We start from the raw sequence: 24,918 nt of genomic DNA, 5'->3' as shown, positions 1-24,918 counted from the left end.
TTAGTGCAACCTGACATCTTTTTTTCAGTAAAGTTAAGGTTAAAAAAATCCCCTGGTGCTAAAATCTTGAGCTCCCATCTAACAGATGCCCACCAGGTGGTTTATATTTTCGGCAAAGTAGGGTGCTTAGTGCAGAAACCGTAGAGTTCAACTAATTGGCAGGAGAAGTAAGAAATGGAGTTCTCTCCAAAGCAATGTAAAAACTGCTCACCTTTCTTACTGTGTTAATTTACTAATTGAAAGTCATCTATCATGGCTTTAGGAGCCACTTACTCAGCTCTGTGGTTGCTCAAAGTTCAATAAGCAATTGGACATAACAGGCATGTGCTGAGTCAGACCTCATTCCTACATCTCATTCACAAGAAGCATTCTAACGTGTGGTAAGAACAAGCCGTGCTGCCGTTCTCGCACCACACGATTATAGGAACTGTTACACTTCTTCCAGGAAAGTCCTAATTACTGCATAGTGGAACACCAATGCAAGACTTGCTTCCACTACATGTAATATAATAATTTGTCCGGCATCTTTTTTTTCCAGTATTTCTTCATATACGTTAATCAAATGGTTATAATTTGCAGCTTAGTATAGATTAGAAATAATTATTTAATATTCCGAAGTCACTTAATCACTTAATAGAATTTCACAGACATGTCAAGGTGCCATTATAGACATTTGACCTCTTTAATAATTCACACACAGAACATGATGCTTAACTCAGAATTGGTTGCTCTAAAATTTAGGTTGTCCTCCAATCATAACTTTTTCTATGTGAACTGAGAATAATTAAATATTACCTATTTGCATCCTGTATGTGTACTCCATGTGTCAGTAAAGTATTATTTCTTAGGTATATCTGCTGATTAAATACATATATTTAATGTGAATTACTGTTTCCTGCAATAATGAGACTAAAGGTACCGTCACACTTAGCGACGCTACAGCGATCCCGACAACGATACAAACTGGCAGGGATCGTTGCTGCGTCGCTATGTGGTCGCTGGTGAGATGGCAAACAGTCAGATCTTCCCAACGACGCTGCAATGATACGGCTACCTGTAGCAACCTGTATAACGATGAAACGCAAATGCACGCCTATGTGTCTCAGTTCTGAGTCGCCAACTAGGTTGTTGGTAAGGTGTCAAACGCACCGATGCATGCTACCCAGCGAGACCTCAACGATCAAAAAATGGTCCAGGCCGTTCCGACACGACCAGCGATCTCACAGCAGAGGCCTGGTCGCTGCTACGTGTCAAACGTAGCGAGATCGCTACTGAGGTTGCTGTTGCATCACAAAACTTGTGACTCAGCAGTGATCTCGCTAGCGATCTCGCTTAGTGTGACGGGGCCTTTAGAAGAGTTTGTCTGCTAAGACATTAGCATTAGTGTTGAGCGAGTATGTCCTGTCCGAGTATGCTCGGGCCTAGCTCCGAGTATTTACAGCTGCTCAGTGATAAGGTTAAGTCGCTCCTGTGTGCATGATTTGCAACTGTTTGACAGCTTTATTACATGTGAGGAATGTGTAAGAAATAGACATTCCTCCCATGTAATAAACTGTCAAACAGTTGCAAATCATGCACACGGGAGCGATTCAAGCATATCACCGAGCAGCTGTAAATACTCGGAGCTCGGCCCGAGCGTAATCGGCGAAAGGGTTAACAGAACATATTCGCTCAACATTAATTAGCATACAAAGACATTGCCCCTCTAGATTGTGGTTTGTGTCTAGTTACGCAGCTCATTCACTTGAATGGGTTGTGTTGCAATACTAGATTCAGTTTTTTAACTTCTTTTATTGCATGAATCCAGATAGTGAGTTTGAGTACATGACCATCTGTATAAATGGAAAGAAAGGAGGATGAGTCAATGGAAATTTCTATGACTGGAAAGAGGGAAGGATGGGTCCATGGAGATTTACACGAATGGGTAGTAGATAGGATGAGTCCATGGAGAGCTGCATAATGGAAGTAGGATAGGTCCATGGAGATACTTTTGTCCATATAGTGTAATGGAACACATATCTTAATCATTGAATTCAGGTTTTTCAGTCAATTCCATTTCCACAGGTGTATAAAATCCAGCCCCCAGCCATGCAGTCTGCCTTTAAAAACATTATTGAAAGAATGGCTCTTTCTAAAGCGTTTGCTGAAATCTAAAGAGCTCACTGAAATTGGATGTGGTACTTTACTAGGATCGTAAAATGAAGATAATCCAGCTCAACGAACCCTAAATAGGCTTTTATTCACACAACGTGCATAATAGAGGACAAGATCAGCAGTACAGCTAAAAGAAATGCGACATCAACGCGTTTCGGGTGACCGCCCACCCTTAGACATGACAGGGTGGGCTGTCACCCGAACCATGTTGATGTCGCATTTCTTTTAGCTGTACTGCTGATCTTGTCCTCCATTCTGCATGTTGTGTGAATAAAAGTCTATTCACAGTTAGTTGAGCAGGATTATCTTCATTTTACGATTGTTTCACGCCTTGACATGGCGTTTCCGGGCTCCGAACATCTCCAAGATGTCTCTCATTGTGAGCTGGATTTAATATTGTCAGTTTGTGAAATGCCCCCCCCACCTCCCTCCCTCCCCCCCCCCCCCCACACACACACACACACACCACCCTCTAAATATTCCACCACCAACTGTGAGTGATATTATTGAAAACTGGAAACGCTTTGGAACCACAGCAATTCAGCCACAGACTATGTAAAGTTAGAGTGGGATCACTGAGAGCTGAGGTGCATAACTTCAGAGCTCCAAACCTCCTATGGCATTAACTTCAGGACAAAACCTGTTCACCTGGAGTTTCATGGCATGGGTTTCTATGGCTGAGCAGCTGCATACAAGCCTTACATCACCAACTCAATACCAAGCATTGAAGGGAGTGGTATAAAGCACACCTCAAACAACAGGAAAACACAAGGACATAGCACCAATTACATTTTGTTACATATATTCTCCATAATGAACTAGAATACAACAGGTAATCTTGCTTATCAAAACAGTAAGGTTTGTCCACTTATATTGCATCCATCACCGGTCAGTAAGGATGAAGAAAGGCCGTATTCTGAAGGTAGCCGCTAAGGGCTAATTGGACTTGTGGTATAAAGCACACCACCACTGGATTCTGAAGCAGTAGAAATGTGTTCTGTGCAGTGACTAAGCACACTTCTCTCTGGTAGTCTAATGGATAAATCTGGTTTGGTGAATGCCAAGAGAATCTTGCCTGTCTGTCTGCATTGTGCCATCAGTAACGTTTAGTGGTGGAGGGATAATGCTATGGGCTTGTTTTTCAAGGGTCGATGGGCTTGTTTTTCAAGGGTCGACCCCTTAGTTTCAGTAAAAGGAAATCTTATTGCTTCAGCATATAGGATATTTTTGACAATTGTATGCTTCCAGTTTAGTGAGAACAGTTTGGGGAAGACCCTTTTTTGTTGCCGGCATGACTGTGCCCCAGGGCACAAAGCAAGGTCCATAAAGATATATCCAAGGCGTAGTCCATAAATAAGGTTTTTTCCCCAATATGGTGCTGCCTACTTGTGATTGGTAAACCTTAAGCAGGGGAAGAAGTACACGCCCCCAGACACAAATCTCTGGTAACGCCATGTTTGAATTTAGCATTCATTACAATCTACACTTTACAAGCTAACCTCCACAATGGAGAGGAGAAATTTTAAAAATAAAAAACTATGTTTTACTCAGCTCTGCAGCCACTGTTCCATGATGTAACCAGGTTATCATGCTCAATATGGTGAAAGGTTCTCCTTAAAGGTGATAAGTTTCATCTGCTGTAAAATGTACAAGCAGGTCAGCAATGTGGATGTAAAAACTAACCAACTTTGGGTGAATAGCAATGAAATAGTTAACTGTAAGGATGATGAAAAAAATAATCAAGCTTCTTGAGCCAAATGGCAGCCGCAGTGTATGGAACAAGAATTAATACTATTATAATCTGACTTCTTTCCAAATGTTTTTCAAATTTAAATTCAGTCTTGTCACAGCCCCAAAATCTTCAATGCAGTCTCCATAAATATACTGAGTACGTTCTGCAGAATATCTTCAGAAATGATCTTATGTCCTTCATTGTCCCTTTTTTTTCTCCATTCTGTGTCTGTAGGTGACTGATATGATGCAGAAAGCTCTCTTTGACTTTATGAAGCACAGATTTGATGGCAGGTAAGATCAAAATTATATGGGGGTGAATTTTACATCATGTACCGTGGGCATCTAAAGGCGTGGCATTCATGGTGCTATGTTTGTGGACTGACTGATTATCTCTTTCTAAAATGGGTGCTGGCGAGAGCTACCTATCTTTCCAAGCTAAGGCTAAATAGGCTGAACATATGCTATGGTCCAGTGGGAATATATAGATTTTGGTATTGTATCACTACGCTCAGCAGGGACTCGGTACACCTATCCTGTGTTAGATTATTGGAAAACTCCCTTAGGCGAGGGAATAAATTGCTAGCTAGCTGAAGTAGGGCAAGAATACCATGAATTTTTGGGGGTTACAGCATTGATCTCATTTGTGTCTTTGATATGCATATCACTTTACATAAGTTGAAGAGTAGACCTCTAAAGGATCTGCATAATGTATTTATTGCATATTTTCAGAATCTCCATTACTAGAGTCACAGCCGACTTGTCTCTAGCCAAGCGTTCTGTACTCAATAATCCAGGCAGGAGAGCCATCATTGAACGATCAAGCACCCGCTCCAGCATCGGTGAGAACAGCATTTTCTTATTTTAGAAAATATTTAACAACCATATAGATTTAAAGTTGACCAAAATAGAATATAGGATTGCTCAGCCATGTTTTACCGACAGGTTTACCAATCGCTTCAGTACAATAGCGAGAGTCTGAGATGTATTAATGCTGTGTGAAATTTGCTCTAAATACTTAGTAGGCAGGAACCAAGTCTGTTTCCCAAATGACCTCCTGTAAGTAATTATTACTAGATGTCAGGATATTCAGAAGACCAGCACATGACATTGCAATCAGAGTATGCGCTTCTGGCTTAAAAACAATAAGTGAAGATAAAATCCAGTAGATTGGGTTTTGGGACCAAACACAGTGTCTTTTTCAGGAGTAACCTGCTGGAAAAAAGCGCTCAATAAATGTTAAAAATAATGAACATATGCACAGCAATGTAAAAATGACTTGCTGTGCAAATGTTCTGTCTTTTTAACTTCTTTTAACTTCTGTCTTTTCTATCTTCCATTAAAAGAAGTGACCTGACTATTCTTCACATACATCACCGACAACTAGAAATATTTTACAGAGGTATCTACAATAATCCAAAAATTCACAGAAAAAGCCACTTCATAAAATCATAGTGTTTATTAGATATGCCTTAAAAGGGTCCACTTAATGGTCCAACAACTCAAAAAGGAATCAAAAAGACCAGGATAAGTAGAACTATTGATGTATTATAGACATATACTTATAATAAGTTCCCTAATATGAGAGAACAGAAAATCCACAAAATGGCTGAGGACTTTGTGACACCATCAGGGCTCACTAAACATACTGTATGTACAAAGATCAGCATTCCCCCAGTTGGAATGTGTCTGTAACAGAAATGTCACACAGGGTTTTAAAGAGACATGATCAATCTGTATCTGTGTTGGTTGATTCACAAGTTAAATGAACCTGTTGAACCTATAAGCCCTCTGTTACAGCATTTTAGTATGCTGTATGTATGTTCCAAATCCCCTATGCAGGGCACAAGAAATAGCTTTAATTATACTCAGACGGCGCGGACGGTAAGATGGGCCTCTCTGGTCTTGTTCCGGAGCCTCCTCTCTTCTTTGGATTCTCGTCCTCCTTTCCTGCTTCATGTGTATGATGCATCCAATGTCATCCACACATTGTCCCTCATCGTGCTCCTGCACGGACTCTACAACCCACAGAAGTTGCTCAGGTAGTGCAGCTCATCCAAATGTACATGTGTCTGCACAAACTGTTAGAAACCGACTCCATGAGGGTGGTATGAGGGCCCAACGTCCACAGATGCGGGTTGTGCTCACAGCTCAACACCGTGCAGGATGCTTTGCATTTGCCACAGAACACCAGAATTGGCAAAGTCGCCCCTGTGCTCTTCACAGAATAAAGCAGGTTCACACTGAGCACATGTGACAGACGTGACAGAGTCTGGAGACGCCGTGGAGAGCGATCTGCTGCCTGCAACATCCTTCAGCATGACCGGTTTGGCAGTGGGTCAGTAATGGTGTGGGGTGGCATTTCTTTGGAGGGCCGCACAGCCCTCTATTTGCTCGCCAGAGGTAGCCTGACTGCCATTAGGTACCGAGATGAGATCCTCAGACCCCTTGTGAGACCATATGCTGGTGCGGTTGGCCCTGGGTTCCTCCTAATGCAGGACAATGCCAGACCTCATGTGGCTGGAGTGTGTCAGCAGTTCCTGCAAGATGAAGGCATTGAAGCTATGGACTGGCCCTCCCGTTCCCCAGACCTGAATCCGATTGAGCACATCTGGGACATCATGTCTCGCTCCATCCATGCACCACAGACTGTCCAGGAGTTAGCGGATGCTTTAGTCTAGGTCTGGGAGGAGATCCCACAGGAGACCATCTGCAACATCATCAGGAGCATGCCCAGGCGTTGTAGGGAGGTCATACAGGCATGTGGAGGCCACACACAATACTGAGCCTCATTTTGACTTGTTTTAAGGACATTACATCAAAGTTGGGTCAGCCTGTAATGTGTTTTTCCACTTTAATTTTGGGGGTGACTCCAAATCCAGGCCTCCATTGGTTAATAAATTTAATTTCCATTGATGATTTTTGTGTGATTTTGTTGTCAGCACATTCATCTTTGTACAGAACAAAGTATTCAATGATGAAATTTCATTCATTCAGATCTAGGATGTGCTATTTGAGTGTTCCCTTTATTTTTTTGAGCAGTGTATATATGGATGTCCATAATCTATACATTTTCAGTTATGTGGTAATTTCTATTTATGTTCAATATTCTGTCATACAGCTGAAGTACAAAGTGAAATCGAGAGGATATTTGAGTTGGCCAAGACACTCCAACTAGTTATCCTGGATGCGGACACAATCAACCATCCTGCTCAACTAAGCAAAACTTCCTTGGCACCCATCATTGTGTATGTCAAAGTGTCATCACCTAAGGTGAGTCCCAGTGTCACTAAGATTCCTTCAAATTGTAATGCTCAAGTGTTCATCTCATTCTAGGTCTCATTGACATAGACTGACTGCAGCAGAATGCATCTGGATAGGCTGCAGTGTCTCCTCAGGGTATTGATTTGGGCAGGAGCACTCCTGTGAACTGATCTCTGCCAGCTCTTAGGGAAGCTATTGAGCTGTCTACAGCACCACAACTAAGAATCAGAGAAAAGGACTTCTCTCTGCTTCCTCTGGTTCTTCCTAGAGTAATATCTGATTTCATCTCAATGATTTCATGTTAAATTAGGACAGAGTGGTGCAGAAGCATGACACTGATGGGGACACTCTGTGCTGCCTCCATCTATTTAAAAAAAACAAGTGCCCACCTTTTCAGGCAGTAGTTGGAAAACCTCTCTTTTGGGAAAGGTTCTTATTTTCTATGTTGGGACCCAATCCTGTTTTTGATAATCAATATATTGAGGGGACACATTCTGAAAATTCTGCCAAGTAAAGTAGCTAGATGCGTATCCCCTTTCTATTATATTGTAATGCTAAAAGAGTTTTTAAAGAGTCATTAGGCTCCCCATGCATCCATATTAAAAAAATATGAATATTTTCTAACATGCCAAAAATGAGCTCCTTGATTTGGTGATCAATAAGGTAATGAAGTAAACCATAAATGAATTATAGCAATATTTAAAACATAAAATATTAGTGTATATTAGTTTTATAAACATATGAAAATAGTAAACCAATGTCTTCAGTTTTGGAGTGATATAGTGTGTTGTCCGATTCTCTACCTACACTACCACGGGATTAAGGGGGCCATTATCGGAGATCCTGAAGATATACAAAACCCCTTTAATTTACAGCTATGTCTTGTACACACAGTTCGGCAATGTCCCTACACAAATCGCAGTAAAGATAATGGTTTGACATGTTACATAGCTGTGTTTGGATTCCTGGAAATAGTGAATGGTCTTCTATTGACCAGGGGTGGATTAAGAGTAGCAAGGGCCCCGGGCAGTTTAGAAGGCGCGGGCCCCCCCACACACACACTCCTGATGTATCACATGATCCCCTGTGATAGATCATGTGATAGTTCACGTGAAATTAATTTGGCACAATATTAATTATAATAATTTTTTTTAGGCTGTGTGCCCACTATGTGTTTTTTAAGCAATTCCGCTGCAGAAACGCTTAAAAAACGCTTGGTAGAAGGCCTGCCATGTTCCCCAATGATAATCCGCATGTGCTGTGCACATGCTGCGGAAATTTCCGCTGCGGATTATCATTGTGGAAAAATCCGCAGCATTACCAATTATTTTGCGGAAGCTCGGCGTTTTCGCCACCATTGACTTGCTTTGGAACGCATGTAATCCCCATCACTGCATCTGTACATGCTTATTCCATGTGTTTCAATGTGCGGATGGTACCCGGGTTTGGAGAAGAGGAGACTCTCCTCCAGACCCAGGTACCATAATACCTGTAAAAAAAAAAGAATAAAATAAAAAATAAATATCATACTTACCTTCTGATGGCCCCCGGTGTCTTTATCCAATGCGTCCTGGCTTGCCGGCAGCTCACGCTGGTCTGAAAAGGACCTGCCGTGACGTCATTTAGTGATGTGATGGGTCACGCGACCGCTGACGTTGACAGGCCATCAGAAGGTAATTAGATATTTATTTTTTATTTTTTACCATTCTTTTACGGTCACACTATATAAATCCATGCCGGTTGCATGTATTTATATAGTGTGACCAAGTTGTCAAGCACTTTCCAAGCGATGCTAAAATCACTTGGAATAGCGCTTGATAACCCGCATGCAGAAATGCATGTGAAGAACGCTTCACATCCGCTTGTCCCTGGCAGGAAAAATGCATGTACAATCCGCATGCGTTTTTTCTGTCAGGGAGATGCAGAAACGCTCAAAAAAAATCTGGAGCATTTCTGCATCGTGGGCACATAGCCTTACATTAATTGTATGACTCAATATTGAGCACATTTAGCCATCTATACACAGCAGGAGGCCACACGTAGCCATCTATATACTGCAGGAGGCCGCACATAGCCATCTATATACAGCGGGAGGCCGCACTTGTTATGCACACGCCCGGGCTAAGCGGCGTGTGCGTGTGATTGGTAGTGATTCCACTGGACCGTGCCGGAGAGTGAATGCCTGGAGGGGCGTGACTAAGTATTCACCCGATCCGACCAGGGTCGCACGACGGCATACGACGCCAGTGCACCAAGGAGGAACCGAGCAGAGGGACCAGGTGCTACTCCAGGACAGACCCCGGACACGGCTGTTGACCCACACAGGGGAATACAGGAACAGGCTGGTAGGCTGGCACACAGACTGGAGGGTATAGGCAGGCACGACTGGTATGCAGGCAGGCGGGTATGCAGGCAGGGGGGTAAAGGCAAGCACAGCTAGAGTGCAGACAGGGAGGCACTAGCAGGTAGGAACACAGGCGGGATAGGACCCAGTACACACCGGGACTCAGGAACAATACAGGCAGAGGGTTACAGGCAAGCACAGCTAGAGTGCAGACAAGGCTGAGCAGGGAGGACAGGGCTCTGTTCACACGGAACAGACAGGAAGGGAAAGACAGAGCCAGATACTCACACAGTACTTGCAGAGACAACAAGCAGGAGTTAGGTACGAGTTCAGACTCTGCAGAAAAAGGAAGGGAACGGACATAGAGGCAAAACAGGTAAAGGACAGGAGAGAGTTCAGACTGGAACTGAGTGTACGGAGGAGACCGACACTGCAGAGGGATACAGGAGCGGGTCTGGGAATACGGCCCCCAGAGAGGCGGAACGAACAGGCAAGGAGCGTGTTCAGACAGGACAGACCAGACGCAGGAGCGGGTCTAGGAAATCGGCCACTAGAAGGCGGAACGAACAGGCAAGGAGCGTGTTCAGACAGGACAGACCAGAGAACACAAAAAGGACACAGTTCAGACACGGGAGCTGATACCGCAAAGCAGGAGACATACAGGACTCAGTTCAGACACGGGAGCTGAAACCGCAAAGCAGGAGACATACAGGACTCAGTTCAGACACGGGAGCTGATACCGCAAAGCAGGAGACATACAGGACACAGTTCAGACACGGGAGCTGATACCGCAAAGCAGGAGACATACAGGACTCAGTTCAGACACGGGAACTGATACAAAAAGCAGGAGACAAGAGACGGGACCTGGCACCTTCAGAGTGCAAGCACACACTGAAGGAAACACTATGCTCAGGCAGGGATAGAAGGGAGCTGCTGAGCTATATACCAAGTGACAGACAGCAATAGGCTGAGGACGCACAAGGGGTGTGACCCACAGCAGGTACAAAAGGCAGGAAGTGATCGGGCGCCGCCCTTAAGCAGCAGAAACAGACACAAACAGACAGCATGGAGGGAAGCCAGAGAGACATTCTGGACAGGAGATCAAGTGCGCCCTCTTGCACAGTGGGAGATGGACCACCATGCAAGGACGCCGCCAGGTATGTTACAGTACCTCCCCCCTTACGCCCCCTCTTCTTCAGGCCTGCCAGAATCTTCCGCAGGGAATTCGAGGACCAGTCGTTCACTGGGTTGGAGGGGGACAGAGACTTAAGGGTAATCTCTGCTTCGAGGTACATCTTGTCAAGCTCACAGGAAGAAATAGACGGGTTATCAGGTACATAATGAGGAAAAGTCACTGTCTCTTTGTTATCTGGTGGTATCCCGGAGGATTCAGGAAACAACTGGAGGTCCTCCGCCGGGTCAGAAGAGTGCAGAGGCTCAGAGAAAACAACTGCTTCAGAGTACACTAGGTCGGACTCACTGGAGGAAGCAGGCGAGGTATCGGGTACCGAGTATAGGAAAGTCTCTGTCCATTCACCACCAGGTGGCACCCCGAAGGGTTCTGGAGACAGCTGGCGGTCCTCCGCCTGGTCAGAGGGGTGTAGAGACTCACGGGTAACCTCTGCTTCAGAGTACACTAGGTCGGACTCACTGGAGGAAGCAGGCGAGGTATCGGGTACCGAGTATAGGAAAGTCTCTGTCCATTCACCACCAGGTGGCACCCCGAAGGGTTCTGGAGACAGCTGGCGGTCCTCCGCCTGGTCAGAGGGGTGTAGAGACTCACGGGTAACCTCTGCTTCAGAGTACTCTAGGTCGGACTCACTGGACGAAGCAAGCGAGGTATCAGATCCAGGATATAGGAAAGTCTCTGTCCATTCACCACCAGGTGGCACCCCGAAGGATTCTGAACACAACTGGAGGTCCTCCGCCTGGTCGGAGGGGTGTAGAGACTCAGGAGTAACCTCTGCTTCGGAGTACACTAGGTTGGACTCACTGGACGAAGCGAGCGAGGTATCAGGTACAGAGTATAGGAGAGTCTCTGTCCTTTCGCTACCAGGTAGCACCCCGAAGGGTTCAGGAGACAACTGGAGATCCTCCGCCTGGTCGGAGGGGTGTAGAGACTCGGAGGTAACTACCACTTTGGGGTACCCATTGTCAGGCTCACAGGACGAAGCGGACAAAGTATTGAGTACCGGGTGTAGAGAAGTCTCTCTCCATTTGTCATCGAGTGGTATCCCGGAGGGTTCAGGAGGCAACAGGGGATCCTCCGCCAGGTAGTAGAGGTGCACAGACTCTGAGGTAACCACAGCTTTGGAGCATCCTTGGACATGCACACCGGTTAAAGAGAAAGAAGCATCTGATGCCGGGTGCAGGAAGTTCTCCTGTGTGGAGTCTGGATGGGCAGAAGTCTCTTCGGCCAGGAGAACTGGTGCACTACCCACGCACATTACCCATTGGGGTTTCTCCGGGATACAGGGAGATGAAGCTTCAGTAGGGACTTCAAGGTTGGGGTCAGGAGGTCTCAGGGAGGACAGACCCTGGCGTGACGGCTTGCCTCTAAGTCTAGCACGTCTGGGCTGCCTCTTGAGGTTGAGAGAAGTATTCCGGAAAGCGTAGTCACCCTGTGAGGATTCTGGGTGGGCAGTAGTCTCATTGGGCTGGAGGACTATTGCGCTACCCACACACATTACCCGTCGGGGCTGCTCCGGGATATTGGGAAGTGAAGCTTCAGCAGGGGCTTCAGGGTTAGGGTCCTCGAAGACCATACGAAAGGCCACCAGGAAGGCCTGCAGGTCAAGGATGACAGGATCCCATGCTTCCCATAGGGGGGTGACCCATTTCAAGGCATCACCCGCTAGGTAGTCAATCATAAAGGCCACTTTAGCCCAATCGGAAGGAAAATAGAGAGGGTAGGCCTTAAAGTGTAGCATGCATTGCTCCACAAATGCACGACACTGTCTTGGATCCCCATAGTAACGTGGCGGATCCGCAGGAACGAGAGCTGATAGATCCATCTGGACGGGTGCGTAATTCGCCTGGAACTCAGCTAAAGGGGGGAAAAAAAATTATTTATTTATTTTAATGCATGTATTCGCTGGAAAAACTTCTCAAAGAGCGAAGGCCGTGGGGCTCAACGGGAACCATGGCCTGAGCATGCTGTTATGCACACGCCCGGGCTAAGCGGCATGTGCGTGTGATTGGTAGTGATTCCACTGGACCGTGCCGGAGAGTGAATGCCTGGAGGGGCGTGACTAAGTATTCACCCGATCCGACCAGGGTCGCACGACGGCATACGACGCCAGTGCACCAAGGAGGAACCGAGCAGAGGGACCAGGTGCTACTCCAGGACAGACCCCGGACACGGCTGTTGACCCACACAGGGGAATACAGGAACAGGCTGGTAGGCTGGCACACAGACTGGAGGGTATAGGCAGGCACGACTGGTATGCAGGCAGGCGGGTATGCAGGCAGGGGGGTAAAGGCAAGCACAGCTAGAGTGCAGACAGGGAGGCACTAGCAGGTAGGAACACAGGCGGGATAGGACCCAGTACACACCGGGACTCAGGAACAATACAGGCAGAGGGTTACAGGCAAGCACAGCTAGAGTGCAGACAAGGCTGAGCAGGGAGGACAGGGCTCTGTTCACACGGAACAGACAGGAAGGGAAAGACAGAGCCAGATACTCACACAGTACTTGCAGAGACAACAAGCAGGAGTTAGGTACGAGTTCAGACTCTGCAGAAAAAGGAAGGGAACGGACATAGAGGCAAAACAGGTAAAGGACAGGAGAGAGTTCAGACTGGAACTGAGTGTACAGAGGAGACCGACACTGCAGAGGGATACAGGAGCGGGTCTGGGAATACGGCCCCCAGAGAGGCGGAACGAACAGGCAAGGAGCGTGTTCAGACAGGACAGACCAGACGCAGGAGCGGGTCTAGGAAATCGGCCACTAGAAGGCGGAACGAACAGGCAAGGAGCGTGTTCAGACAGGACAGACCAGAGAACACAAAAAGGACACAGTTCAGACACGGGAGCTGATACCGCAAAGCAGGAGACATACAGGACTCAGTTCAGACACGGGAGCTGAAACCGCAAAGCAGGAGACATACAGGACTCCGTTCAGACACGGGAGCTGATACCGCAAAGCAGGAGACATACAGGACACAGTTCAGACACGGGAGCTGATACCGCAAAGCAGGAGACATACAGGACTCAGTTCAGACACGGGAACTGATACAAAAAGCAGGAGACAAGAGACGGGACCTGGCACCTTCAGAGTGCAAGCACACACTGAAGGAAACACTATGCTCAGGCAGGGATAGAAGGGAGCTGCTGAGCTATATACCAAGTGACAGACAGCAATAGGCTGAGGACGCACAAGGGGTGTGACCCACAGCAGGTACAAAAGGCAGGAAGTGATCGGGCGCCGCCCTTAAGCAGCAGAAACAGACACAAACAGACAGCATGGAGGGAAGCCAGAGAGACATTCTGGACAGGAGATCAAGTGCGCCCTCTTGCACAGTGGGAGATGGACCACCATGCAAGGACGCCGCCAGGTATGTTACAGCACGTAGCCATCTATACACAGCGGGAGGCTGCACGTAGCCATCTATACACAGAAGGAGGCCGCACGTCGCCATCTATACACAGCGGGAGGCCGCACGGCGCCATCTATATACAGCAGGAGGCCGCACGTAGCCATCTATACACAGCAGGAGGCCGCACGTAGCCATCTATACACAGCAGGAGGCCGCACGGCTCCATCTATACACAGCGGGAGGCCGCACATAGCCATCTATACACAGCGGGAGGCCGCACTGCGCCATCTATACACAGCGGGAGGTCACACGGCGCCATCTATACACAGCGGGAGGTCACACGGTGCCATCTATACATATCAGGAGGCCACACAGCACCATCTATACACAGCGGGAGGCCACACGGCGCCATCTATACACAGCGGGAGGCCGCACGTAGCCATCTATACACAGCAGGAGGCCGCACAGCGCCATCTATACACAGCAGGAGGTCGCACGTAGCCATCTATACACAGCGGGAGGCCGCACGGTGCTCCCCCCCCAGAGACAGCGGGAGGCCGCACGCAGTCACGCACACACAAACATATACAGACATATACATACACGCATGAACACATTTGAAACACAAAAATACATATAAACTGACATCACACAATGATATCTGCCTTCACACACACACACACTCACTCAATCACACATACACACACTCACTCTCACACATACCCACTCTCTCACACACACACACACTCTCTCACACACACACTCTCTCTCACACACACACTCTCTCTCACACACACACTCTCTCTCACACACACACACTCTCACACACAAACACACACTCTCTCACACAGACACACACCGACACACACCAACACACACAGACTCACCATCCCCCGGCTCGGCTCCAGTCCTCCTGCTCCTTTCCAGTGCAGCACTGCAGGCCGCACACTGCGGGACATCACAGTTAGGAGACACTGCCGTGCACAGGGCCGTGTCTCCTAGCAGTGACGCGGCCGGGCCAGCACAGGGAAGTTAACAGCTGCAGTGCTGGCCCGGCCGGAGAAGAAGCAGCGTCCATGCGCCGCTGCTGGGGGAGCGGTCCGGGGGCCCCCCGCCACTGTCTGCCAGTATGTGCCGCAGCGCTGCACATATAATAAGGGCAATCTGGCCATAGACACCCTGGAGGCCCGAGGCCCCGGGCGGTAGCCCGGATTGCCCTCATTATAATCTGCCTATGCTATTGACAATTACATTTTGCTCATAAGGTAATCAATCCCAAGCTGGAAATACAGTAATGGGCCTAATAATATGCAACAGTGAGAGCTCTTCTTTAGGGTCAGCAGCCAAATTAATAATAGGTTTATAGCTTTTGTGTTAGTGAAGCGTTTTCCATAATGGAGAAAAGGATATACCGTTCAGATTTGTCTTTTGTACATGAGAATGGTACAAAACTGATGCATTTACTAGTGTGGCAGAGTCAGACAAAGCATTCTGTCTACAGTAACTTCTGCTTGTTTCTTTTAGGTGCTGCAGCGACTGATAAAATCCAGGGGGAAATCTCAAGTTAAACACCTCAATGTCCAGATGCTAGCAGCTGATAAACTGATACAATGCCCTCCGGTAAGAGAGCCAGAGACATGCCAAGATATTGCTTATATCTCCAGCCTAAACAAATGCAATGTGCATTATAATGGAAAGATTGATGAGGATGGTGCACTGGTATCAGGCAGGCAACAAAACCCCAGGGGGATATTCTGTAGCAATTAGTGATGAGCCCTTTAACCGAGCACGCTCGAGTGCTTACTGAGTATCTTCGGCGTGCTCGTATATTATGTTTCAGTCCCTGCATCTGCATGATTTATGGCTGTTAGGCAATTCCTGCATGTCTGGAGTCTATTTGTTAGGGAATCCTCACATGTGTTGACGCTGTGTAACAGCCATAAGGGTATGTGCCCATGATGCAGAAATGAAGCAGAAAATTTCTGCAGCGTTTCTGCATGGTCTTGGCTGTCAAAACCGCTTTCGGATTTTACACGCGTTTTTGCAGCGTTGTTACATGCGTTTTTCAAGTCCATTGGGACCTCAAATCCGCATGCAGAAACGCACAAATAATGGACATGCTGCTGATTTTTCCGCAAGTAAAATCCACTGCGGAAAAATCCGCAGCATGGGCACAGAACATGCAGATTTTCATTGGGGATCATGGGGCACGGATTACCAAGCGTTTTTAAAGCATTTCTGCTGCAGAAATTCCGCATCAAAAATGCTTGAAAAACGCATCGTGGGCACATAGCCTAAATCATGCAGACGCAGGGACTCGAACATAATATACGAGCACGCCGAAGATACTTGGTAAACACCCGAGCACGCTTGGATAAAGGGTTAAACGAGCACGCCCACTCATCACTACTACCAACCTAGTAATTCTTAAAAATGTTTAGACGGTAAGGGCTCGCTCACACTGCCGTATAACACATTCGAGTGCTATCCGGCCCAGTTTATTATATAACATTTTAAACTTAATGGAACATATTTTGTGCTGAGCAACTCCCTTATTATTGAAGGGTGAAGACTAACCCATGTCTTATTATTATAGTCTGTTTTGCTGCACGTTGTGTTAAACAGAAAGTATAAGCATTTTTTTCACCTAAAATGAATGCATTCTGAAAGATGAAGCAACAAATGCTGCAGGCTGCGAGTCCTAGTTTTGCTGCATTGTCACTATTTTATGTTGTTTTTTTCATAATGTTTTAATGGCTTTGCACTCAATAGTGTTCATGATTTTCTGTTTGGCCTACATATCTGGTTTTGTTGTATTGTTGAGGGATTCCGACCTATCTCTTTTATCTATTTTGTAGATAAATGTCCAAAATTGAATGACTCAGCTGTCACTCACTGCTTCCAGACACACCTATAAACGGAATCGTGACAATTTTGTGCAATTTGTACTTCTCTATTCATTGGTATTTATCATCAGATGATACCATTGTATATTAAATAGCTATTATTTTCTTGTTTTAGGAACTGTTTGATGTAATATTGGACGAGAATCAGCTAGAAGATGCTTGTGAGCACCTTGCAGAGTACATGGAAGTGTATTGGAGAGCCACACATCACCCACTGCAACCACACACTGGCCAAAATCTCATGACTCCTCCTACTGCCATTCCTGGCCTACAGGTACAGTGACTATCATACGTGTGCGTATCAAAGTGTATATGATCAATCATGCTCAGATTACAAAAATCAAATTAATCTCTAGAAATCTGAATAGTCTCCTGTCCTTTATGGTTTATTGTATGTTGACTGATTGACTTGCATTTCATATGTCTATAACCTATTCAACAGAACCAGCAAATTATTTCGGATCGAGCCAGCGAGCACTCCCCATTAGAGCGAGACAGCTTAATGCAGTCGGACGAGGCCAGTGAAACGTCCCGCAAAACCTGGACAGCCTCTTCCCAGAGGAGCTCCCGCCACATGGAGGATGAATACTCCGATGCCTACCAGGATCTGTATCAGCCTCACAGACATCACAACAGTGGACTGCACAACACTAATGGCCATGACTCCCAGGATCGTCTTCTGGAACGAGACTCTGAGCAGAACCACAACGACAGGAACTGGCAGCGCAACCGTCCCTGGCCCAAGGACAGTTACTGAGCGGGGTCTCTCTGCACACACCCGTTTAAAACACATCCACACACTATTCCTGCATGGCAGTGCGTGCCATGAGGCACAGCCACTAAGTGTAAATTCCAGGGAAGCGACAAGAGTCAAGAATGCACTATGGAGAAAAGCACCCTGCTTCTGATCTGTCATTTGCTTGGTATCTTCTGCCTGCAAAATGTAATGGCAGAAGGGCTGTAAAAATGTAGTTGCACATCTGCAGGACCTGGCTGCAATGTAATACTGCAAAAAGCAGAGCCAAGATACAAAACACATCCTTGGAGTTTACAGGCAGAGTCAGTAATATGCCGGAATCTGAGAATCAATCTTAATAGCCACTAAATCGATTAATATTTCAGATCTTATCCTATTGGCCTTATTGCATTACTTTTAAAGAATTTTCTAAACACAGTAGCGCCTGAACCAGTGGCATCCAAATGTTTACATGTAGAAGGCCACATACATATTACAGATGTGTGGGCCAAAAATACTAAGAAATCATCACAAGCTAGGGTCTGTGGAGACCGTCACGGATGGTGTGGGCTAGAAAAAAGCCTTAGAGGGCTGCATCAAGCTCACTGGTCACCTTCTGGACTACCCTGAGCTATAGAGTTCATCAATCCAAAAAGTTTACAGAACAGGTCATGCAAAAATCTGTATGGACAATTAGTTTTCAGAGATAGCCTGCGAAGAGATAGGATCATCTCCTCTCCTCACAGGCCAATCGGGAAAAATCATGGGGCAAAGTACTTACCACCGTTACAGGTCTCAGTCAGGTATTGTGTTGTATTGCCATAAAATACTGCCCTTCAGGTATAATTGTCGCCCTCAGATCTTGTTTACAACAGATAGGCTTCAGCAAACATTTTATATCTATAAAAGCAGGTTATTAAGTTTCGTAACCAGATAGTACTTTAACAAAAAAAACACAAGTTTAATATTTTCAAAGGAGAGGTGACTCCATTTATAAAACGCACAGCTTGCCTTAGAAAGAGCCTGATCTTAAAGGGAAAAATTGTATTCCAGATGCCTTCATGGCTGGAGATTCATAAAAATATAAGTCTAGCTTGGCCGTACTAACTATTTCAGCTTGCACTCTTAGTACTCATTTAGGAAGGAAGCAAGCACCGACATTTCAATAATCTGTAGGACTGTGAATATCAACATTTACACATAAACACTACATACAGGAGTTCAGTAGTGAAGCTGCTAAAGGCACAGTGTTACTGCTGTGTGTATTGCGATCCATGAGACTGAAGCTCTTAGCACTGTTTGATGTACACGTACTTTTAATAAATAAGGCCTGATCTGATTAATATACAGGATATTAGGCATTCAGATAAATGTGAAGCCTAAATAACAGGGTACCAGTACAGGTCAGTAGGATTCAAGCATTAAATTGCAGTAGGTGCTGGGAATATTTGGGGCCTGATTCATTAAGCAGTTTTCACCAGAATTCTGGTATAAACACCTTCAAATGTTACAAAATTTTTGCGCCTCTCTTTGACAAAGTTGCGCAAAAATTTAGCGACTTGACGTTTTCACACCCATCCCAGCCAGCTACACCCCTGTTATAGTATGAGCCTCATTTTTTATTCTCTTAATGAATTAGACGGATCTTACTCCAGTGGTCCCATTCATTAAGAAAGGCGTGCATAATGCCATGACCTCATGTTTCCTGGAGCTGTCCAGTACTGAAATGGGATGGAATGCCAGAGGAATGGAATGTATATTGGGTCTTTTACCTTTATCTTTACATTTTCCACCCAGGCAGAATTTAGATTACATAGCCATGTATCATTACTGTGATGTTGACATGCCAATATATGGGATTTCTGTTTACCTACTGGTTTGCAGTCCTTAGGAACCTCCTAAAATAATTCTGTGGATTTTGCGCCGCATATACAAATCTGAGCTCTTATTAACTACTTACTTCCTACCATGCAATCATTTGGCCTGTTACTTTTTGGAAATACTTTTGGATCACATTTATTGTTTGTACCTTTTATGCTGTTTTCATTCTTACACCCCACTGTCCCCTATAAGGCTCCCTTAGGACCCAACACATTAAACAGAAGTCTGCCAAACACACCGATTTCAACAATATAGGCCGGCCATCTGATATGTATGGGGCCATCCCGACTCCTTCAACAAATGATCTCAGAGAGAGAAGGATCACCAGTTGGATCTTCAACACTCGATCCTTTTATTTTCAGGAGAGATAAGCCACCGGCAGAGGTGTCTGGCAGCAACTTGCTCTTCTCTCCACACTCACCATTTAAAACACATGTACACTCCACTGAGTTGAGCACTCCTGTATGAGGCATCCCATGAGTATGACCAGATTTACTTTAGCCATATGGAAAGCAAAACCCAGAGACGTAAAGAAAGTTTTAGAACTAACTTTTAGATATTATCACTAGATAACATGGCACAGAGCGGTTATATCGACTTCACACAACACTGCAATTCTGTCAGACAATCTTGGCAGTAGTATGAAAGACAGTAGTGTAATGTAAGGCAACTGGAGCACTATAAATGTAACATTTAGGCTACCTTCTCACATTTGAGTGTTTGGTGAGTTTTTTTATGTACACTGGGCATGAGGTTTCTATAAATCCCATCCACAGCAAAAATACGCATAATCAAAAACTCATTGTGGGAACTTAACCTTTATTGGTAGAATTTTCCTTTCATTGTATTCTTTAATATTCTAGTTTCATAATTTTTAAGATAGAAGGTAGATATAAAAAGTTTCTCCACCTTCTCCTTTCTATCAGTCAGTGAAAAACGGACAGCACATGGATGGCCTTCAAATGCTGTCAGATTTTTTAAGTGACTCCTAGACTTGCATTGCCGACTTTGTCTCCGCAATATTGCAAGGACCACTTGGTCCAAAAAAAAAAATTGGACTCGTGAATAGCCCCATAGACTAAGCTAGGTACGAGTGCCATCCATGAAAAATAAACTTATAGCCCTCGTATGTGGAAAAACTGATGTGTGAATGAGGCCTAAGTCAGAAGTGCTGAGCCTACTCGTGTCCCATTTTCTTATAGTCTAGGTAATCCCTGCATTCCATAATTCTAGGCAGGAAAATAAGGACATTCAGTAAATGTAAGTGCAACCACCCTAGTTCCATTTTTGGGCATCTATAAAATCGTATTCAGCTTAACAGCAGAATTATACTTTAGAATGATAGCCTGTCTTTAGTCATCATGTCATGGTTAGGGGTAATGACTTATATTGATTAATTACATAATATATCTTTATAGTAGTCAGAGCTTCAAATCGCCTACAAGGACAATATAGAGTTAGGTGATAAAATTCCTGCTGAGTGCCTCTGCCACTAGGGGGAGCTTGCTGTATATTGTTTTACTATCTTGTCCAATGAATCATCAGTATGCAGTGAGTTCCTATACTAAACCCCATGACCCCATGGATGGCTGCAGGCAGAGTGTTCTATCATTTAACTCTGTCCATGCTTGGAGCTCTGTATCAGAGAAATGGACAGAAATGGACCTCTAACCCTTATAAACATAAATTATATCATTAATATATAAGACCCATTTAGATTACACAATGACATGGATGCTCAATGTTGGATACTCATACCAGACACGCAATTACAAGTCATACATAGTGGTGTAACTTTTGATGAATTTCCCGATCGATGTTGGCAAAGCTGTGCGGGACTGGCTTAAAAACGCCTAAAGTTGCAAAATTTTTGCGCAACTTTGCGTTGCTCCAACTTTTGCATGATTTCAAGGTGTTTTACGTAGACACCTTGATGAATCAGGCCTGAAAAATTGTTCTAGTAATGAAGGTTCTGATATTTTATAAGGCACAGTAGAATCGGGTAGTAAAAATATTTTACTTTCAAGTAAGGTCTTTTTCTCAACCAGGCATGTGCTCATACAACATGTCCCTTTTATACTCCCATTTATGAGATGCCCATTATCTATGCTAGACATATCCTGAACTGTGAGCATTGAAACCGCCTGGCTGTGCCTCTTTTGACACACTGCCGAAATATGTACTAACCGAAGACAGGGTATGTAGAAGATAGTGTTTGGCTATGGTTAGGTATCTACGACTTTATTCCAGGAAAGGACTTTCTTATATCAGTAACATAAAGCTGATGTTCTCTATTAGAAAATCTGGTGATAATCTTATGAAATAAAATTTATACTAATAAATTTGTGCATATTTATAGCAGAGACACATTGTACATGAACAAATCACCTCCGTCATAAGTTAACCAGACACTGTCAACTTTAAGTAGCAATTTCACCCAAGCTAAGAATAGGAAACCTGTCCTTTTTTCTAAACATCTAGGGCTAGAAAAACAACTGGGCTAGTGCTAGTGATACAATTGTGTCTGTTTATTGATCCCCATTATTAGGGTTGTTACTTTGTAACTAGAACAATTCATAGTAAAGTAAAAATGATACCCAGCAGGGTCCATGCACATCAAGAGTTGGTGGTTGAAGGGGCTCTAATTCAGCCATGAAGAACTAACAACAATGATTTAAAGGATTATTCCCATCTTGGACTTTTATGGCATATCTCCAAGATAAATGTGGATCTGGGACTTGCACTTATCTTGAATTGGGTTTCCCATCCCCTGTCTTTTACCTGCTGTCAGGAGAGGAAGCTGCACATGCGTATCTCTATCCATTAACTTTTACGGGAATTCCCAAAAATAGTTAGACATGCTGAACCTCATTCTTATGAAAGGAGTGGGTTCCACACATTGTATCCTCTTCACCTAGACTTTTCTGACTTATATTGTGCTATAAATGACTGAGATGGGAATACCGCTTTAAACTTATGTTCATTTCAGATCATTTTTACAGTTTTTTTTACAGTTTTCACATAGAATCAATCCACAAATTGAGTAGTTTCATAATTTCACTACTTTACTAACTGATCTTAAGTTACAGCCCGTCTCATAGGTCTCTGCTGAAATCATCCAGCATGCATTGCTTGCTCTGGCAATTAGCATTTTTAGACATTATTTAATACAGCAAAAACTATTCCACTACAATTATTGGAAATCAACAAAGCTGTGATTGATCTCTGTCAAAAAGATTGTTGAATTTCCAATTTTGTAATTGGTTTTAATACCAGATTCAAATAAATAATGAGGTGTATTCACAAAGATAAAAAAACAAATTCTGCAGGGTCTTCATACATATGTCCTGAATGCTATAATTTCATGCATTCATTCCATAAATCTGCATTAATATTCTACATGACACACCTTTGTCAGTTTCCAATTTTGACATGCAAATATTAAAAAAACAAAAAACAAATTCGTATTGAACAGAATGTATCCTTTAAAGAAATAGTGAAAATAGTAACATGAGAACAAGCCAATGTCCATGCAAGTAATGGAGTGGACAGGACAGTCTTCCTGAGTCTGGGGGTATTAGACATGCACTAGGGTAGAACGTCTAGCGGGAGATTTTCTACGTGATGTGTGTAGCTCCGCTAATTTCCTGTGTCCTTTCATGCATCAGTTCTATATTCTGTAGAAACTCTCGTAGCCTTAGGGCCTCTCAGCCGATACACAGCTCTGCTTCCACCTAACAATTCACTGACGTCAAGCAGATGGTTCACTTCACCTTTGTCGTTCTCTTCCTTCCATCCCCTTGGCAGCTCCTGCTCTTGATTACATTATGGCTTAATATTTTCGCTATGACTATGAACAGCCCTCATGACGCGCATCACCCAATACTAGATATAAAAAAAAACAGGTTTTGTAACCAAGTGGTTAACTCCGCAATGAATATCAACTTACTGCTGCTGAACAGACTATCCTGTATATCATATCTATTACTAGAGAATTCGCTCGTCATGCTGGATCTATCAGGAGTGCTATTAAGGTGCAGGAATTGTGCAAAAACTGTATTTTTCCATTGTCAAAGCATGTTTAATTTGTACAGTAATGTTCTTTTCTGTCCATGTACCACTGGCAGAGCACTGCGCACAGTAGCATAGAACAAATGACACTCATTTACTCTTGAAAAGCATTGGAAGAGACATGTAATTAAAGTGAACCCAACCCCTATATATAGTAGAGGCCGCCATTTTGTTTGCTTAAACCAATAAGGTTGAAGGGCGCGTATCTCAGCTCTGTATTCACTCTTCCTCTTGTATCCAATGCTTTTTGCTCCCCACCAAAATGCATTAATAATACAGGATGAGATGAGGGACCTCCATGGCATAACGGCTTCCATACTTCTCTCCTAAGCTGGGCTGCTAAGCCATTAGTCAGACTGGTTGCTATGGGAGCACTAGGAAGTGGCTACAGTCTCTTATATGGGGTCGCTGTGCACTGTTTCCATAGCTACCAGTTTGGGCCTGATTTCTAGGCCTTTACTAGGTGAGTGACTTGTTTAGGAATCTCTTCTCTTAATGGGGTTGTCAATGGTGGTCCAATGGAGCTAGAATAACACACAAACCTGTAGACAGGTGTGGTGCTGTTTTTGTAATCATGGACAACCCCTTTAATCAGGATGGAGAATGGTTACAATTTAATTTAGATGGAAATTAATATCATACTTTTTTTTCATCAGTGGGGGCAGTGTGGGGAAATTAATCACTTGTTAGATTCTCCTACTGATTACAGTTAGTTAATTGGGGACACAGAATTGTCCAAAGTGTCTTTAAAGGTAAAATTCTGTACATAAACTATACTTTTCTCTATTTCCTGCTGCTGTATTATAGTATTTTGGATTAAAAATTACTAGAATAATCGATTAAATATGGAGCTGAGAAAACAATCCCTAATGAAATGACGGACTGATGAGTGGCTCATCCCACAAAATGGCTGAATGTGGAGGTGGCTGGTTCACTTTAGCTGTATCTTCTCCACCTCTGCCATTGTCTTTTCAGTCATTCCTTCTACCATTGTAGAACGCTATTCTTTGTATGGCATGTTTGAATGTTTTGATAAGTTTGCACATTACAAGATGGAAATAAATGTTGCACTTATATACCATAGCCTGCACGTCAGATACGTAAGCGTTTGCTGCGGAGAACTTCAACTTTGATGTTTTATCTGTAAATAATGGATATCTATACTGCTCTCTCTCTCTCTGTCCTGCTCTCTCCCTCTCTTCTGCTCCCCCTCTCTTGTGCTCTCCCCCTCTCTTGTGCTTTCTCCCTTTCTTGTGCTCTACCCCTCTCTTCTGCTCTCTCCCTCTCTTCTTC

General features: G+C 44.4%; 1 protein-coding gene across 4 annotated transcripts in view; it reads left to right on the top strand.

Moving 5' to 3' along the window:
• Positions 1-24,701, top strand: part of CACNB3 (calcium voltage-gated channel auxiliary subunit beta 3) — a 307,240-nt gene extending 282,539 nt beyond the window's left edge. For all 4 annotated transcript variants that reach the window (XM_073663795.1, XM_073663794.1, XM_073663793.1 and 1 more), the window contains 6 exons: positions 4,121-4,179; positions 4,618-4,727; positions 7,007-7,158; positions 15,556-15,651; positions 17,053-17,211; positions 17,380-24,701. In XM_073663795.1, the coding sequence (XP_073519896.1) occupies positions 4,121-4,179; positions 4,618-4,727; positions 7,007-7,158; positions 15,556-15,651; positions 17,053-17,211; positions 17,380-17,694 (891 nt within the window). In that variant the 3' untranslated portion in view covers positions 17,695-24,701. The remainder of the gene's footprint in view (positions 1-4,120; positions 4,180-4,617; positions 4,728-7,006; positions 7,159-15,555; positions 15,652-17,052; positions 17,212-17,379) is intronic.
• Positions 24,702-24,918: the final 217 nt, after the last annotated feature.

This window comes from Phyllobates terribilis, unplaced genomic scaffold (genome assembly GCF_046119375.1).
Source record: "Phyllobates terribilis strain yellow unplaced genomic scaffold, ASM4611937v1 Scaffold_2__4_contigs__length_985480577, whole genome shotgun sequence".
Classification (NCBI taxonomy): Eukaryota; Metazoa; Chordata; class Amphibia; order Anura; family Dendrobatidae; genus Phyllobates; species Phyllobates terribilis.
Note: the sequence above shows the minus strand (reverse complement) of the source record. Positions and strands in the feature narration are given on the sequence as shown.